The sequence below is a fragment of the Ceratotherium simum genome, chromosome 7 (genome assembly GCF_057802395.1).
Source record: "Ceratotherium simum simum isolate JZ-2026a chromosome 7, ASM5780239v1, whole genome shotgun sequence".
Lineage (NCBI taxonomy): Eukaryota > Metazoa > Chordata > Mammalia > Perissodactyla > Rhinocerotidae > Ceratotherium > Ceratotherium simum.
The window spans coordinates 31632384-31651803 of record NC_141906.1 but is presented as its reverse complement, the minus strand read 5'-3'; the positions used below and the strand labels follow the sequence as shown (position 1 = coordinate 31651803).

At 50.3% G+C, this 19420-nt stretch overlaps 1 protein-coding gene across 2 annotated transcripts in view; it reads right to left on the bottom strand.

Moving 5' to 3' along the window:
* Positions 1-15890: 15890 nt before the first annotated feature.
* SLCO2B1 (solute carrier organic anion transporter family member 2B1) overlaps positions 15891-19420 on the bottom strand; it is a 50662-nt gene continuing 47132 nt past the window's right edge. For both annotated transcript variants that reach the window (XM_087433457.1, XM_004434002.3), the window contains exons 12-14: positions 19334-19398; positions 18876-18996; positions 15891-17809 (exon numbers count right to left, since the gene is read on the bottom strand). In XM_087433457.1, coding sequence (XP_087289583.1) covers positions 17629-17809; positions 18876-18996; positions 19334-19398 — 367 coding nt within the window. In that variant the 3' untranslated portion in view covers positions 15891-17628. The remainder of the gene's footprint in view (positions 17810-18875; positions 18997-19333; positions 19399-19420) is intronic.

Sequence of the window (19420 nt, the reverse complement as noted above, 5' to 3'; positions counted from 1 at the left end):
AGGGGTAAGGGGGAGGGATGGCTCCGGGGTGTCTGGCTTGTGGATGATGGCACCGTTCACTGAGAGGGAGGACCAGGTGTGGGGTGGGTAGAGAGGGTGAACTGGGCCTTGGTCCTGATGAGTGAGAGATGCTGAGACGTCCAAGTGGAAACGTTGAGTGGGCAGTTGGATATTTAAGTCTGGAGTTCAGGAGCCGTGTCAGGGCTGGAGATGCAAAGCTGGGACTTGCCGGCATATGGGTGGTAATTGAAGCTGCCCGCTTATTCAGGGCCCCCTTGGGTCTGTTGCCTGCTCTGTGAAGCAGATCCTGACCCTCACTCTGCTCCAGTGCTGGCTCAGGGCCACCTCTGGGCTCCCGCAGCTTCCCCATCACAGTGCGTGGTCAGCATCTGCCTCCCCCTTAGATGGCGAGCTCCTTGAGGGCAGGGACCACCTTCATCTCTGCATCCCCAGAGTCCAGCACAGGTCCCGGCACAGAGGAGACATTGGTGGCGGTTTGATAATTGATGCATGAACCAAATCCCAGTGGAATGGGCTGCAGTAGCAGGGCATGAGCTTCCTGTCCCAGAAGGCATGTGAACAGGGGCTCTTCAGCCTCTGGGGGGATGAGGTTTCTACACCCAACAGGGACCCTCTCAGCCCTGGAGTCTAGCTTTTCAGGGCCTGAGTCACGTCCCCTAGGGAGGAGGAAGAATTGTCACTTCCTCTTATCCCTGAGTCCAGGGCTGGGGCTGGGACTCCCTGTGGCCTCGTCCTCCTATGGAGAGGTTTCTGGAGGCTGTGCTGACCTCAGCAGATGCTGCCTCCCCCGCGAGCCTCTCAGCTCTGGAGCTGCCGCCCAAGCGTAGATGCCTTGCTGGAGTTGAGCAGAAGCTGCTGAGGCAGCTTTGGCCTGGGCTGGCGGGGCTGGTCGCCCGCCCTGCCCAGCCTCCTCCATCTCTGCCTTGGCCTCTACCCCACCGCATCCCTCACTGCAGCTGCTTGGCCACTGCAGGAGCCAAAGGGGGCCTCGGCCTGGAGATTCTAGAGGCTCGGCAGAAAGGGGGTATACCTGGAAGGAGGAGGAGAGGGAGCAGATGGGAGAGGAAGCTGGGAAGGCAGAGGGAAAGGGCAGGGTCTGGAAAGGGGCTAATGGGACACGAAGTGTCCCACTGGGTTGGAGGACCTTCAAGATTATCTAGCTCCCTCGCTTTGCCCAGAGAGAAATTGAGGAGTAGGGTGGGGGACTTGCCAGAGGATGCACAGGGCACAAGAAACCTTCCAGTGCTTGGGGAGGTGGGGGAGGGGAAGGAGCAGAGGCCCCTGGAGGCCAGAGGAGGCCATGACAGTGACTGTCCCACTTGGAGGAGAGAGAAGGGTGGTGTGGGGGTCCTGGGGGAGAGGTTCAGGAGTCACGGTTGGCTGAGACTGATTTCTTCTTGTACTAATCAGCCTGCACTCTCTCCTGTCTTGTCTCCCCATCACACTGGGAGATCCTGGAAAATAGAGACTGCCTCCTCCATCTGATTGGGACGTTCCTCAGGCAGGAGATAGTCTGAGGTTGGAGGACTGGTTTCCCCACCAGATGGGGCCAGGACAGGACAACACCTCCATCCTTTGTCCATCCACGGCACCCAGCGTTGGGGCAGTGCAAGGAGGAGAGGGGGCTAGGGGCTTGCAACTCAGACAAGGAGATGCAGAGGGCACCTCAGAGGGTCCTAAACTTTACATGACTGGGCAGCCCTGTCCCATTCACAGAGGAGAAGGCGAACCTCAAAGCCTGGGAAATGAGAGAGAAAGCAGCCGAGAGAAGGATTCCAGCCTCGAAGCTGGATCCTCACAGTGTAGCCTGATAACATACACACTGTTACAAGAGATGGGAACACTGGATTATTCCCACCCTGGCTCACAGTGTTCAGCTTGAGATAATTGGTCACTGTAATCCATGCCAGCTGTGCCAGCTCTGGCAGCGAACTCTGCAAGGGACTGCCAGGCTGCTCCAGAAAACCCAGAACTACCTTGGCTTCCAAACCACTGTGGGACACGACTACAGGAACTTAAAAGGACCAAGACACGGCAGTATCGTCTCTTTGTTAATATCATCTTTATGCTTGGTTTTAAAATAAACTTATTTTACTTTTTTTTAGAGTGTGCTCACTAGAGAAAATTTGAAAAATAGAAGCTGAAAGAAAAATAGACACACCCATAATCCCACTTTCCAGAGACTTCCAGTCTTTTTTTATGCATATGTCCTCCATAATTGTGTTAACACAGCTATAAGCTTTAAAACTGTTTTACTTTGTTTTTTCTTATGATTATTAAGATAAAGCATGCTCTTTGTTTAAAAAAAAGTACAGATAAACATAAAAAAGCAGGAAAAAATTACTCATAATCCCATTATCCCATCCACCTTTCTGTGAAGACATTGGCATATTTACTTCTAGTCATTTTTCTGTGGCCCACACTTTTTTTTTTAACATTAGGAACCATAAGTACAAGTGCTTTGTGTTTACAATTTGGGAGACAGCAGAACGTATTGATAACAACAAACACCCCCGACCTATGTTCGAATCCTGGTTCCATCACTTACTGGCTGAGTGACTTTGGGAAAGTTCCCTCACTTCTAAAACCTCAATTTCCTCAGCTGTCCTTGGAATCAACCCAGTTAGGGAGTTGCTTTGCAGATTTTTGTATATAAAACTCCTGGCAATGCATCCAGCACACAGTGAGTCCTCAATAAAGGTGTAGTGGACATTTGTCACATTTTTTGCTGCCTAAGACTAACCCATTGCTTTGTATTTTGAGTGAATCTCCCACTAGATATGTCCTTATGGAAACTAGGACCCCACCTTCCACTTCAAAGCCATAGGGGGCCAGATACTCTCCCACTGCCACCCCCTGGCAATTTGGCCAGCTGTACCTGGCTCGGGACTTTGATGTGACAATTAGTGAGGCTGAAAGATTTGTTAGAGTCCATTTGTGCTTGCGTCATGTAGCAGTGCCACGTCTGGGTGTCAGTGCAGTGGGGGTGTTCAAAGGCCATGCTGGTGGAGGCATCAGGACCAGCTCTTTCTATGGTATGACTTGGCCGTGAGTCCAGCTGCCCTACTCATTTGGTTCTCTAGCTTTCTCATCCATTCTGAGCTGCCCAGTAGAACTGCCAATAATTTTTTTCTGCTTTGCTTAGTTTGAGTCAGTTTCTGTTGCTTGCAACCACAAAGGTTAGCTCCTAAATCTTTTCAGCAGTAGAATAAATTTCAGGCACTAGCTTCAATTCCCAGCCAAAGTTTTAATGCAGACAAGTCCTGGATGTGCCAGAAGTGTTGTGCTTCATGCCGGCCTTTCGGACAAAGAACAGAGTGAACCTAGATCTGTGCCTCGCTGCTCAGCCCAGAGCCTGCCTGAAGAGAGGAGGTACTCAGAGCTGCTGAAGGAAAGAATGAAGGAAGGGAGAGAGCAAGGGAGGGATTTCCACATGCCCGCTTCCTGCAGGCAGCTGGTGTGTGGTCCACTTGAATTCCTAAGGCTCCTTGGGCCTCCACTTGATGAATCCTGTGACTTGAGCAGCCTGAGACTGTTGCAACTCATCTTCTTCCCCTCCCCACCTTACATCCTCCTGTGTTTCCCATAGGATGACATGACCCAACATAAAAACCCCGAGTGTCTCCCAAGACCCTCCCAGTCCACCTCCTAAATGTTTCTCAGTCCATGCCTTGCCTCCATCCCCAGGACACCAGCTCGGCTTGTCACTGTCTCTCGTCTATCTGAATTTGCTCATGGGGACCTTGCTTGCCACAAGACTGGACTTCAGGAGCCCACTTAGGTGGCAGGAGCAGGACCCTAGAGGCCAGCTCACTCTTGACCAGCAAGACTGCTTGCCTGGTTATCTCAGTCTGCAGCCAAGGGGCTGCAGATAGACCAGTCAACAAGCAGAGCTCCAGAGACACCAGCCAGGCCTGAATCCCACCTGGAGCCGGGCTGGGACTACCCAGCTTGGCAGGGGGAAATTTTTGTGTGCCCTTCTAGAACTCCTGGAGGGCAGGGCCTGCATCTGGTTCATCTCTGGTTCCCCCACTCCCACCAGCCCCCAGTGTCAGCACAGGGCCTAGCATGCTATCACTGCTCAGGAAGTGTGGATTGATCAGAGACCCTGGGATCATTCCCTCCATCCTTTCTTGGCATGCCATCAAAAGCAAGACCTGGACCCGGCTACTCCTCCTGCCTCATCTCCCCCATTCCTACCTCACGTTCCAGGCTCCATCCACACCAACTAGTTCCCTGAATGTGTGCCAAGCTGTCTCACTGCCATGCCTTTGTACATGCTGTTCTTTCCACCCAAGGCCCTCCCCCAACCAGGTCAGCCTGATGAACTCCCACTAATTCATCCTTCTGTTAAGGTTCAGAGAGTGCAAGTCCTGCTTCCTCCGAGAAGCCTTCTGGAACTGGCCCCGAGAGGCCTCCCTCATTGTGCCCCCTCTGGGCTCTGCCCATGCAGGCCTCTGTTATACCGCTTGGCACAGAGTATTGCAGGTATGTGTGCCCCGACTAGGCAACACTTCCAAGGGAACTGGGTCTATTTCTTCCTGTACCTCCAGTGCCTAGCCAGGACCGGCACAGAGGGAAAACCAGAAAATGCTAGTTTCCTCTCTACCCACCCCATCCCTTGGAGGCAGGAGATGGGGCTGGAGGGATTGCACCACTTTGAATGCCAGGCTAAGGAGAGAGGCTTGGTCAGATTTTCATTGTTGAATGGTCCTGGTGGCTGGGACCCTCTCATTTGGAGAAAGAGGAGTGATTTTTCAATTTGGCCCTCTCCCAGCCCAGACAACAGGGGGTTAGTTCTTAGCGGGAGGATGGAAGATGGGCCTCTTCCTGGGGTCACCGCTGCCCCCTCCTCTGGAGTGCCTGTTCCCTTCTGCATTCACTCCCAAGTCCTGAAGTCTCTCCCCAGAGGCCTGGGGTCTGAGATTTGCCCCTACTACTCAAGGGCCAACTGCAAACCTCAATCCCCTGTTATGTAAGTGAATTATCTGCTGTTCCCAACCAGCGCCAGCCAGATCGCCTCCTCCTCCTAATTGATTTAATCTTCTCATACCAGAGAGCTGGGCGGGGCTGGGGAGACAGTGTTGGTCAGAAGCCAAAACACATCAGTGACGTAGGCTCATTAATTACAGGGAATCTAGGTCATGGATTGGCTCTGAGTGGCTCTGATTCTCCCCCTCCCCAGTCATTTGGGTCTCTGAAAGGACATTTTCAGCTCCTCCTCATTCCTCAAACCCCAGTCCAACATGGAGAGAAAGTCGAGGGTTCCATAAGACCTTATCTGTCTCTCAGATGTCTCCAAACCTTCAGCTCTGGACAGAAATTCCCTGCGTTCCAATCTGAGCACTGGGCACAGCTAAACCTGATTTGTTGAGGAATGAAGAGGTGAACAGATGATTTGATTTGGGGGTGGGAAGAGACCTTAGAGTTGCCTCTATTTACTTTCCACACCAAGCAAGTCTCTACTTTGCAGCTTCTCTGATATAGGCTGTCCAGCTCCTACTTGTACACCCCCAGAGAAGGGGAGCTCACTCCCCTAAGATTCTCCTTCCCTTGTATGATGGCCTTTCTCATACAGGGCTGAGACACCAGCTTTGCCTCTGGGGCCACAGGGCATGCCCCAGGACAGCCAGCCAGGTCTTGAGACATGGCGATTGTCACCCCTGACTTTCTGTTCTCCATGCTGAACACCTCTCATTCTTTAACCAGCTCCTCATTTGGTAGACTTTACGGATAACACTTCACTGTATCTCCTGTGTGGACAAGCCATAGATGTCATCATGCCTCCAGATGCACAGAGCAGAGCACAGACTCCAGGACAATGTGAACAGCTCAGGTCAGGGTAGGACCATCATCTTTTCTGATCTTGATATTAGACTTCCATTGATACAGCCTGAAATTGCCTGAGATCTTTTCGGGCCTTAGCACACTTTTGACTCAGCTTAGGCACAGAGTCAGCTAACTCCCATAGTCATTTTTCTGACATTAGCAATGGGAAGTCTCCGTGAAAATAATCTCTGTGATACTAGGAACATCTCCATGTTTCTTTCCCGTAATTCTTCTTTCCATCGACCCTGACATTTATCTTTCCACAAATCATGCAATTATCCATCCACTCATTCACCCACACAACTATTTAACTATATATTAATCCATCCATTCACTAACACTACTATCTACCCTTGCATTCAACTGTCCATAGATTCACTCATACACTCATCAACTGTCCATCCACCCACCTACCTACCAACCCATTTATCCATTTTTTTTTTTTTTTTGTGAGGAGATCTGCCCTGTGCTAACATCCACCAATCCTCCTCTTTTTTTGCTGAGGAAGACGGCCCGGGGCTAACATCCCTGCCCATCTTCCTCCACTTTATATGGGACACTGCCACAGCATGGCTTCCCAAGCGGTGCATCTGTGTGCGCCCAGGATCCGAACCGGCGAACCCCGGGCCGCTGCAGTGGAGCGTGTGCACTTAATGGCTTGCGCCACCGGGCCAGCCCCTATTTATCCATTTTCTATCTACCTATTTGATCATGTACTTATCTCTCCGTCCATCCATTCACCCACCATCCACCCATATACCCACTCACCCATTCACACATCCATCCCTTCATCTACTCTCTCTCCTAGTCACCCATACATCTATATTCATCTATACATCCACCCACCCAATACTTAATAGATTCTATTACATTTCAAATCTTGTGTTGAGTATTCTAAGTGATTTAAAGTTGGACAAAATACAGGTGCTCAATCTCTCTCTCTTTTCACTCTTCTTAGGGGAGGAGATGGGAGCAGACAAGGCAGATGATGCTGAGTATTATAAAACAGGAACAAAGAAAATGCTCTGGGGATTCAGAGGAAGGAGAAGTGGCATCTGGATAAGGTTATGAGAGACTTTTTGTTCGGGCCTTGATGGAACAGCAGTATTTGGACATACATAGATGCACTGGAAGTAATTCCAAGTAGAAGAAGCAGCACTTCAAAGATATAGAGAGAATTCACGTCTTATTCTTTATACCCCTGCCAAAGAGCCTTGTACAGAGCTCAGCACACTTTAGTAACCTAATACATACTTGCTGATTGATATTCTCCCTTCTCTGACAGGGGCACCCCACCGCCCAACACTTGATCGGGATAAGAGTTCACTCTTTCTTTTTAAGAGAATTCTACAGTTGCCTTGCTGGATAGCCTTAGGCAAGTCACAAAACCTTTCTGGGCTTCTCTGAGTTTGGGGTTGAATTTTTGTCTTCATCAGGTGGTCCTTTTCCCCTAATTTTAATGATTTCTACTATGCTCTCTGCCGAGACAGCAGCATTTCCACATACCTTAAATTTTATTTTCTTTTGTTGGCACCAATGAACATAATCCCACCTGTCTTCAACTTCCTCAGCCCCATCCTGGCAAGAAAATCTGTGATGTGGATGAAGGGGGAAGTTATGTGCAAGGAAAATAGCACTGAAGTAGAAGCCAGGAGTCATGAATTCAAATCCAGCTTTGCCATGAGCTTGCTATGTGACCTTGGGCAAGTCTTTCCCTCTCTGTTTTAAAGGTTCCCCCCATAGAATCTTAGCACTGAACACAGCATTTGAGATTGTCTAGTCCAATATCCTCATCTTACAAATGGAAAAAAAGGCTCATAAAAGGCATGTGACTTGCTCTAGCTCTTATCTAGATTAGTGGCAAAACCAGAACTAAACTTCAAATTTCCTGACTTTCAGCTCAGGGTTTTCTTTACTCAAACACCACATTTCAGTTTTTATTCACAGCTCCTATATATCTCGGAGAGAGCTTCCTCTCCCTGCATTCCCCAGGAAGAATGTGTGAGTCTTCCAAGTATTCTGGCTGTGTGTTACTGATTCATTCCTGGATGGGGGCTGGGAAGGCAGTATTTAAGAGCAAGTATTCCCAGCCTGACGGAGTTAATTATGTTCATTAGGAAGAGAGAAGAGAAAGGAACAAGGCGCTCTGGTTATCTACTGCGCTTTAATCAAATTGAGAAACGAGGAAATCCATCACCCAGAGGCTAAGGGAGTCGGAGAGCTTTGCTTCCGCTGGCTCCGAGTACTGTTAATGGGTTGGGCTCTGTCCAAGGTGCTGACATCTTCACTTACTGCTCCGAATGGCTGGGAGGAGCTGGGAGGGGCCCACTCTGGGCAGAGGGTCCGCAGCTTTTAGAAGATGAACCAGGATAGAGCAAGGAAGGGTCTGGACATGTTGGGGAGAGGCTTGAGTTCCTACTCTGCCTCGCGAATCTTCCCTTTTCCGTTCTGCTTTAGGGAAAATATCCCTTCCTACGGCCAGAGGCCTGGGCTGGGATTGAAGGAATAGAAAGAGAAGGGAGAGCCCTAGACTCTTTGCTCTCGGGGAGATGGCCTTCAGTATGAGGGTGGAAGCCCAGACCTTAGCCTTGGGGACTTCCCCACCTTAAGGTGAGATGTGGCTTCTGCTTTTATAAAATCCTCAGTCCAATGACAGAGACATGAACTTGTCTTTGGGAATTTATTAATCTGGTGGAGGAACATCACTCTACCTTTAACTCTAACTCAAGTATGATATAAGGGAAGCATAGCCTATGTCTACATGGAGCCTCTAGTCTGATGGGGAAGACTTGGTCTTCCTCTGGAAAGCTCTCAGTCTGGTTGAGGAGACATGCTCTTGATTTAGGGGGAAACCTCAATTATAATTAGGGAGATAGGATGGACAGATAAGTTAAAATGTACACAATAACCAACCAAAGGGCTCAGATCTTCACACTTGTGATTGAGGTTATTGGTGCTGGATATTTAGTGTCAATCAAGGAAGGCTTCCTGGTAGAGGTGAGTTTGAGTTGAGCTTAAAGGAAAGCAAGGAACTTGGGTCTCTAGATCTTAGGCCCCCTGAGAATCACAGCTGTGCTTTCTCATTCCCCTGTATCCCCTTTGGAATAAGCAAAAGACTTGGCACAGAGAAGGCTCTTGTTTAATGAACAAGCACCAGCAGATAGACAGTGAATGTACCTACTTGGTAGGTTGAGAGACACAGAGTGGGGATGGGGTAGAGATCAGGGAGGAGGGTTGGTTGGAATGGAGAGTCTGAAGCTTGGGTGGGGGGATGGCAGTGGAGTGATAAGATGGGCAGAGGGAGTAGCCTAATGTGTGTCCAGGCCACTGAAGCACAGCATGTGGAGCAACTCCCTTGTGTTTCTGGAATTGGTGAGAGACACTTTATTGAATCTTGGATCGTTAAAGCTAGACACTATTAAATTACAAAGTCATAGACTGCTCAGCTTCTAGAGCCACACAATTGTGGAAAGTTGGAGTATTAAAATCATAGCATCTTAGCAAGGCAGAATCACAGTGTGTTGAAATTATAGAACTGTAGAATATTAGAGCCAAAGAGCCAAAAATCCGTATTAGAGAATCTTAAAATCCAAGAATCTCAGTGTCAAGTGGGAAAAGAAATAACAGTTTTATTGACTCCCTCTATTTGTATCAGTTACGGTGCTGGGAGTATTCTAGGATATCATCCCATTTAATTCCTACCACAAGTTTTAAGCCGTTCAGTCTCATCTCTACTCAGTGCAGTACTTCTCACAAAGGTTTATCCAACACAGGCTTGTATGAGCTTCATGACAGAGGAGTCATTACCTGCGTGTATAACTCTACCCCCTGCTGAATGGCAGCCAGAAAGTTCTCCCTTATATAAGCTGCACTCCATCTCCCTGTGTGTCCCTACACTGGTCCAGTTCATGTCCTCTGAGCTACACTGAGTCTAATCTCCCACTCACATGACAGCTTTTCAGATGGCTAAAGACAGTCCTTGTTTCTTTCTTCTCTAGGATAAGCTGGTTTGTTCATCATGTAGCTAGAAATGGGACAGCAAATCAAAGAATATTTGAGCTGGAAAGGCCCTCAGAGGTCATCTTGTCCAGAGACTTCCTTTTACCACCAGGCAGGATAGCGTTATGGTCAGGAGCCTGGGCTTAAGAGAGAGATGAGCCTGAATTCAGCTTCCAGAGATTCAGCATTAACTTGCTGTGTAACCTTGGGCAAATTACCTAATGTCTCTGGGCCTCAAGTCTCCTTATCTATAAAGTAAAGATAATAATAATATTGACATGGCAGAGTTGATGTGAGGACTGACTGAGATAATGCAAGGGAAGCTCTTAGCAGAGTGCTTGGCACACAGTAAGCAGTCAATAAATATTAGATATAATTATTGGAGGCCCAGAGGGGCAGAGACTTGCTCAAGATCACAGAGCAACTCAGAGGCAGAGCTGGGGTTAGAACAAGGACTCCTGCCTCCCAGTCCAGATCCCTTTTGTGTTCCACATTTCCCCTCTACCTTCCTTGGGCAAAGGAAATAACCCCAGAGGGAACTGGAATATTTTGCTCACTGAATCAGTTAGAATGCAAGTAAGAGAAAAGCTGCTTTAGAGGGGCTTAAACCTTTTGTTTCTTTAACAAGGAGGCCAGAGGAAGGTGGATTCAGGGTTGGTCTGGTGATTCAACCCTGTCTCTGAGGACCTAGGCTTTTCATATTCTAAGCCTTGAGAGCGAGTCCTCTTGTTATTGCAAAATGGCTGATGTGGCACCAAGCACCATGTCCTCCCAAGCAGGGAGAAAGGACATGGGAGCACAAAGGGTCTTCTCCTTTCATGCCTCTTTCTATCCAGGAGGGGAGCTTTCCAAGCAGACCGTCCCCTTACATCTCATTGACCAAAATGAGGTCACACGTCCACTCTTAGAGCACTCACTGGCAAAGGGAAAGGCATTTCCATGAATGGCTTGGATCATCCTTGTGACTGGGCACCTCCCACTGGAATAAGGAAAAGGGAATTGACTGTGGGAAGGCAACCAATAGTGTATGCCATACTCACCCTCTGTCTCCTCTCTGGATTGGCCTTGCCTCTCCTCTCCATCTCTGCCAGGGAGCCTCCTCTGATTTCCACGCCTTTGTCCAGCATACTGTCCTCTACCATGTAATTGAGCATGGCCCAATTCAAGTCACAGTCTACTCTGCCGAGCTCTCTCATCTTTTCATGTCCAAATCTTGTCTTCCCAGCCAGTCCATGAGCATCCCAGCCAGTCCATGAGCATTGGGAGAATAATAGCAGCTACTAATGAATAAGCACCTATTGTGTGCCAGGCACCGTTCTGGGCACTTGTAGCCAGCTTCCAGATGGCTCCCATGATCCATACCTCCTGGTATTCACACCGTTTTGTATTTCCCTCCCACATTGTACCAGGTTTAGTCTGTGTGACCAATAGAACATGGCAAAAGTTATGGTATGTGACTTCCAAGATTAGATTGTAAAAGACACCATGGCTTCCATCTTGGTAGCACACATTCACTTTCTTGGATCATTCATTCTAGGGGAGGTTAGCCACCATGTCATGAGCAGCCTTATGGAGAGACTTGTGTAAAAAGCTGAAACCTTTGACCAACTGCCAGCAAAGACCAGAGGCCTGACAACAACCACAGAGTGAGCTTGGAAGTGGATCCTCCAGCCCCAGGTGAGCCTTCTGATGACTGCAGCCCTGCGAGATCCTGAGCCAGAAACTCCCAGTTAATCCACTTCTGGGTTCTTGGTCCTCAAAATTGTGTGAGATAATAAATATTTGTTGTTTTAAGCTGCTAAGTTTTGGAGTAATTTGTTACTCAGCAACAGTTAACTACTACAGTGCTATATTATCGCATTACATCCTCACAACAACCCTGAGAGATGAATTTCTTTCTCCCATTTTTTCAGACGAGAAAACCAAGGCTGAGATGGTGCTGTGCCTTCCCACATCTGGAAAGTGGCAGAGCTGGGATTTGCCCTCATGTCTATTGGATTCCAAAGCAGGGGGAGCCTGGTTCTGTTTTCTTAGCTGGAATGTCTTCAGCTCCAGGGTGAAGGCTGAGTGATTGGGAACAGGAGGAGGAGGTCTCTTTCTCTGATGTGTTTTCTCTCCCTTTTTCATTCCAATCACATTAGTTAGCAGCTGCTACATCTATTGTGTCTATGTGATTCAGGGACAAGTAGATTTATTAGAAAAAACATAGGAGTTTTCAGAGAGAGACACCTGGGCTCTTGAGTGACCTTGGACCAGTTCCTGCACTTTTCTAGGTTTCAGTTGCTTTATCCACTATATGGGGATAATAATCCCTGTTGTGCACTCCTCACCGGGAAGCCATGAGGATCAAGTGTGAAGGGACTTTGAGAAATGTGAAGTGTGTGATTGTGGGAAGGTTTGCTGTGAGTAAGGAGGGCCCCTGACCAGGGCTCTCTCAGTCTGCAAGGGAGGCAGCCCCACACAGCCACCTCTGTACGAGAGGCCAGTGCTCCCTTCCCTCTCCCACTGGAGTCTAGGTTCAGGAGACAGAATACTGAGAGAAACTGAGGGCCCCGACCCACTTCTTCAGCCTCGTCCCTCACCATGACCTTTCTCTTAGGCCACACTGCAGCCCTGCTGAACTAGTGGAAATTCCCCAAGGCTGCCAGAAGCTTTCTCTGTGCTGAGCCTTTATCTGTGCAGTTTCTTCTCCCTGGACACCCTTCCCAGCTCCTCCACCTGGTGTGTTCCTACTCCTCTTTCAAGACTCAGCTTAGATGTCCCCACTTCTAGGATGCCTCTCTTAGCCTTGTCCAGAGCCTCCTACTTCTCTTGATTAGTGCACCAGCCTCCTGCCTGAGCTCTTGGCCTCCAGCTTCTCTTTTCCACTCAAAGCCCCCAGGGTGCAGCCAGCAGCCTTTCTAGAGCACAAATCTTGTCATGCCACTCTCTGCTTAAAATAACCGGTCAATGGAATAATCCATCAATCAATGCTTCAAGGGCTCCTCCTTGCCCTCAGGAAGACATCCATAGTCTTCAGCTGGAACTCAAGGTATGGTCCCTGCTGGTGTCTCCAGCCCCAGCTCTCCTCTCTCTCCCGATCACCCTGTACACGTGCTACACCCCAGCCACATTGCTGTTGTACCATATCTCAGACACACCTCGCTCTCTGTACCTTCCAATCTTCGCTCATCCTGTTTTTTCTTATGCCCATTCCCATCTTCTCCACCTGGGAACTTCCTGCCTAATCTTTAAGGCCAGCTCTGATTTAACCTCTTCTGGGAAGCCTTCCCTGGTGGCTCCAGGAAGAGTCTGTCGCTTTCTCTTCTTCCCTCTTCTATATGACTACTCATGCTTTTGTTACTGTTTGTCACCTTGTCTGCTTACACTGGGAGTTTCCTGAATCTGACACTTGGCTGTGTCCCCAGCAGCACCAGCACAGGGTCATAGGGCAGCCGTGTAGGATTTGTTGGTTGGTTGGATGGTTGATGAATGAATCAATGAATGAATGGTGAATGAATCCATCCTTGAACCAGCACTTCTTGGCCAGCCCCGGAACTGCTATTTTCCAGGGTAAGCCCATTTTATAGCAAAAGGGGAAGCAGAAGGAAGGGACTGCTCTGGAAGGGAGAAAGAAAATCAATAAAAATGTAAATCTGGTTGAGAAAAGCTGTCCCAGGCTGGCTGTGGGGAGAGATAAGACTGGGCCGGCTGAGCCCTGGCTGACAGTGGGAGAGAGATTAGGGGGCCAGCAGAGCTGCAGCCAGGGCAGGGCAAAGGGAGTGTCTGCCCTCAGTGGTGCCTCCTCCCTCTGCTCCACCACAGCCCTGCCCCCATGCTCTATGTGTTCCTTTCAGGCCAGGGGAAGGGGAAGGACACTTACAAATATTGATCACCAGGTGCGCTGCCTATGAGTGAGTATCTTATCATTATTTGGTCTTCACAACTTTTGGGAGACAGGAGTTAGGAATGATCAACCTCACTTCACAGATAGAGAAACTGAGATTGCAGAGAAGGTAAACCACTTGTCCAGGGTCACACCGTGAGTAAGTGGCAGAGTGGAGATTTGAACCCAAATCTGACTCTAAAACTCTGTTCTTTTCACTCCACTCCATTGAAGGTCTACAGCCAGGCTTCAGATGGTCCCGAACCTCTGAACGCAGATGCACAATCGTGTATATGTTGGTGTACATTGGAATCTATATCTTTTATCAGATTCCCTGAGGTGGTTGTCACCCACCCCCATTGCCTACACCACGCTGCCTCCCTGGAGATGGTGGCCTTTGAGCTGGGTCTGGAAGGTTGGGTGGGACATCATGAAGTGGGATGGAGAGGCAAGCAGTGAGGTGGGGATGAAGAAGGCCAGCTGGGTAGAGGGAAGAGCACGTGCAGGGGCCTGGTAGGGGGAAAGGATTCAACATATCCAAAGAACGGCGAGGGTGGCCTTCATTCTTGCTCCTCATTTATTTGTGCTCCAATCATGGCTCCTGGCTCCCAGCTTCTCAGGGGCATCTGCCTGCCCTGCACCTTCCCAGCATGGCTCTATAGGCCAAAAGAACTCCAGGCCAGGCATCAGGATGTCTGTCCTGGTTCCAGTCCTGTCCTCCACAGAGTTTTACCACCAGTAGAATATAGCAGGGAGACATGACGCCTTCTCCTCCAGCTCCCAGGTACAGGGTGAGAAGACTGTGGGCTCACAGATGCAGTTGCTCATGGCTCTTCATTGGCCAGAGGCCATATTAGGGAAGATGCAGTTGCTCATGGCTCTTCATTGGCCAGAGGCCATATTAGGGAAGAGGGCTGCTCCCTGGACAGCCTTGGGCCCTGGGAGCCCCTCTGGCCCTTACCTGTTCCACCCCTGGCTCTCAGCCCCACGTCTCTCTTGTGATGACTCCAGGAGTCTCCTCGCCCTCAGCAGCCTGGGAGGTTTTAGGCACAAAGACCTCATCTTCTCCTTCAAATCTCAGCTCGAGTGAGAGGCAGCAGACTCAGCATGAAGCTAATGCTGCTTGAGCAGCAGGGCCTCTCCCCAGGCCCAGGGAGGGGCCTCCCCAATGTGTTCACCTTGTTGTGTTCTTGGGAAATTTGCAAAGGTAAGATATTTTAACCACAGTCAGTTAAGACTGTTAGGTCTTTCCACTCGAACTTCCTTTGAGTCCTAATTTCCCTTTATGTGACGTGGTTGGAGGGGCCATAGGTATTTCTGGGACCTGGCTATGGGGGAGCTGAGTTAGGGATCAATTTGATTTGGGCTCATTGGGACATATTTATGTGGTTCTCAGTCACCTCTGTGTATAGATAAATCTTTGCTAGCCACCTCCGTGTAGAAAATGACTTCTAGAAATCTTCCTACTCACTATCCAACTCACTCGGCATTGTGACACCAAGGTGTCATATCCAGAGGTCATCTCGTGACATGAATGTGTTTTATGCCAACTGGTCCTGGAACTAAACGGGCAACAGAGGGGAAACAGCAGAAACAGATTTGAAATGTGCAGAACCAGAAGCTGGTCTGTTGAAAATCTTTCCAGTCATCGGAGGAAAAACGTATTTTAGAGGTATGCACAGCAGTTAGTAAAAAATATTATGCTATTTTTCTGAATTGTGTGATGTATTTGTTTGACTTCTCTTCTCATTCTGGGTAAATATTTACTTCCTTACCTAATTTTGTGTTCTTTTTCTTAAAGAGGGCTCCCCAAATTGTATAAGCTTCAGTTCCCACAAAATCTGGCTCTAACCCTGGCTCCACCATTTACTTTCTGTGTGATCTTGGGCAAGTTGCTTATCCTTTCTAAACTGTTTCCTCTTCTGTAAAACATGAATGACACTTTGGACAGGTGAGGACTTGTGACCTTATTCCATTTCTGAAACCATTACTAGAGGAAGTAGACCAGCCAAATGAAAATTAGACCAGAATGTACAGATAAGGAAAGATATAATATACAAGAAATAATGGTTAGCAATGAATCCAGTAAAACTTAAATCTAAATAACTGGAAATAATGTGGTTCTTGCAAACTGTAATGCAGTTTATAAGAAAGGATTTCTGTAATAGAAGAGACATCATGCAAGAACAAATTTAATAATAAGCTGTATCTATAATTCCAGATTATTTCTGCAAAACCCGGGAAACAGGATGGAAGGAGAAGGAATATAAACATTTGAATGGAAGGGGAAGGAATATAAACATACGAACAGCCTCATCTTGTTGGAGAAGACTTTGAAATTCTTGGCATTGATAAATGTAGGCTCAGATATTTGTTAAACATTTAAAGGTGTCAGCCAGTGGGATAAAAATGGGAGTTAGAACTTCTGTACCTGCTTCTTCGCTCACGTGGGTTGGCCTCAAAGCCCTGCTACTGGGAGATGCTCAGAGGGCCAGAGCCACATGCGACCCCACCCCCAGCTTTTCCCCTGGCCCCAGCACAGGGCTGGACACGTGGCTTGTGAAGCCACTCCAGAGCGGCAGGTCCCAGCCAGGCGGGGTATATGGTGGCAACAGAATGGGCTGGAAGCAGATTGGGAAACTCTCTACCCATCCCAGGGAGATAACCAGGCCAGAGAAGACTGGCCATAAAACAAGACAAGGCCTGATGTAGACAAGGACAAGTTTGTTAAGACCCAAGCATTTCACAGACCCACTCATTCCACAGAGCTGGGCATTACTGCTCCCAGCATGAGAGGCCTGGACATGAGAGGCCTGGACATTACAAAGAACAGGTCCTTATACCAACACAGGCATCACAGAGAACCAGATGTTTCCCCCAAAACTTGGGTGTCACAGAGCCAGACACTGTCTACACAACCCCAGGTGACAAAGGTTCAGGCACCTGGGGGCAAATGGTGAAATTAGGATTTTAGTCACAAAAGTCACAGTGAGTTTGGTGGGCCCTGGTCAAATGTGTGAAATCTTGGCAATGCACAGGTACCAGTGAGTGTGTGCTGAGTGTGTTGGGTCTTTGAAGTTAGACAATACCTGTGTGGGGCCTGGGTCTCCCTCCCCACCAGATCCCCTAAGGCAGAGACTAGGCCTCACCCAGACCGTGGCTGGCTCACTGAGCGCAAGGCCTGGACTTCCTGAGTCCTGAGAGTGAGTCTCGCCGCTCAGCTAAGGCCCCTGGGGCCCCCACACCTGGTTTCCTGAAGGCCCTGCCCAGCCTGGATGTCCTGAGTGTGAGGCCAGCTCCCTCCCCTCCTCCCTCAGGACTCAGTGCTCTGCCTCCAGGGGGCGCCAAATGGACACTTCTTGACAGAGGCTGTCCTGGCCCCACCTCCAGGCTGAGTGGGCTGGCGAGGCCTGAGTCCATCCTGACCACACAGATGGTCACAGCTGGAAGAGGCCTGAATGCCAGCAAGTCCATTTCCACCTGACAGAGATCGTGGCTGAGGCTCAAAGACGGTGCTCCAGGTGAATGGTAGGGAAGGGCTAGGATCCTGTGTGCAGGGCAGCCTGGCTTACTATTGTCCACTTCTTTATCCTGGGGCCTGGGAGAAAGATGTGTGGTCCTTCCACCCAGGAAAGCCTGGTTTCAGATCCGCCTGTCTGGCTGGAGGAGGAAGAGGGAAGACCCTCTTGCTTTAGAAGTGGCCACCACAGCAAACCCCCAAGCAACTCCTTGGATCAGATGAGCAAACAAAGGCCCAGAGAGGGTCAGTGACTTTTGCCCGAAATCACACAGCAAGTTAGTGGAGGATTCAGAATTGGTAAACAGGGCTCCTGACACCCAATCTCGGGCAAAGGGCCCAGAGGAGGTACTCGCCGTGGCTGTCACTCTTGGCCAGGGTGGGGCCCTGGGACAGCTCACACTCTGGATTCCTCAGGCTTCTTCTCTGGCCCTGACACTAACAGCTGCTCCTGTAGGCCAGGGCTGGGTATGGTCACCTTGGTCCTCTCCTCTTTGTCCTGCTGCCTTAGGACTGCCAAAATCAAGGCAAAGCAGGCCAGGGAGCCCGTCTTGAAGAAGAGCTGGAGGCCGATAAACCTGGGAAAGAACAAGGGCACCTTGAACTCAGGACCTAGCTATCCAGGGCTTGGACGTCAGCAATCATCACTCACTGTGCGGGCGGAGACACCGAGTTCCTGGGGGGAGGAGGCCTCCAGCCCCAGGGCAGAGGACCCTGTCACCATGGCCTTTGTTGGGGAGAGAGGGGAACCCCTGGAGTTGACCCGCAAGGGGGCGCTTCCCTGGAAGAGGGGGAGAGGCTCTGCAGAAGGAGCCCTGGGCGGGAGACAGAAGCCAGGCATCCTCCCTGTCCTGTCCCTGACTGCCTGGGGCCTGGGCCAGCTGTGCCTCTCTTGGGGTCTCTCTAAGGGCTCAGGGGGCCTGACAATAGTCACTTTGGATCGCCCCGTCAGCCACAAGAAGACAAGGATCCCTCTCTCCTGTTTGTCTAACTCACCAAGGCTCTGGTTTGACTTTTCCTCCTCCAGGAATCCCCCCTGGACTGTCCTAGCCCACAAGAACCACGCCCTCCTCAGAGCTGGAAGTGACTAGCTCTTGCTGCCAGCCCTGCTAGCAAGTCCCCCCAACCCTCCATCTATCTGGGCCAGCAGACTCTCTGCCTTCAGGTCCCTTTGGGCTCCCCGTAGCGTGGAGGGGAAGATGGAGTCCCAGAAAAGGCAGGTCTCACGACGAGAGAGACAGAGCTGGGCCTGGATCCCAGGCCTCCCACGTCCTGGACAGGGCCTCCCCCCGACACCCCACCTCCCCGTCTCTCTCACTGGGCTGCTCCCGATTCCCCCCACACTCAGCCATGACAGTACGTGTTCCTGCACAGACTATGGTCAGACAGCTTGGGTTCAAGGCCCAGCTTTGCCAGTCATCAGCCCCGTGATCTTGGGCCGCTTACTTTCTCTTTCTCTTCCCTCACCCGTGAAAGGGGGAGGCCGTGTCTAGCTTGCAGGCCTGGTGAGCTCAGGACTGGATATGGCATCTGCCACCTGGCAGCTGGATGTACATGGACCTCCCCTCCTTGCTGGTGTCCTGACCCCGAGAGGATTTGCAGCACCCTTCCCACAGCCTCGGGCAGCCCCAGCCCAGGTCTCACCGGTTTCGGAGCAGGTCGTTGTCATAGTAGCGGCAGACGGCCCGACGCCCACAGCTCTGGGCCCAGTGCACACAGGTGGTGTCGATGGCACTGCCGTGGATCACAGGACTGGGCATCCAGGCTGCAGGAGGAGGTTCTCAGGGGACAACGGGGCCTGGCATTCCTGCACTGCCCCCCCAATCCCTAGCATGCCCAACCCTCAGGAGCGCTGAGCACTGGGGGCCTCTTGGGCCCTAAGTCTTTGGCGCTCAAGCCCACCCCTCACCCTGGGATCAGATGGTGCCTCCCGGATGGGCTGTTCAGCCTCTTACACACCTGCCTCTGGGTACTCAGGTCAGATCTGTTGCCCCACAGGACTGTGAACCCTGAGGTCAGGGGCTGGGTCCCATGCACCCCTGTGCCCCCCAGCCCCGGCACACGTGGGTATCTGGACCAGCGGTCCCAAGCATGTTCTTTACCCAAAACTCTCAGGAGCATGAACTGGATCCCCACAGCCAGAGTCTTGTCTTCTTTCTTCACTCCCCTAGAGGCAGGGACACGAGCGA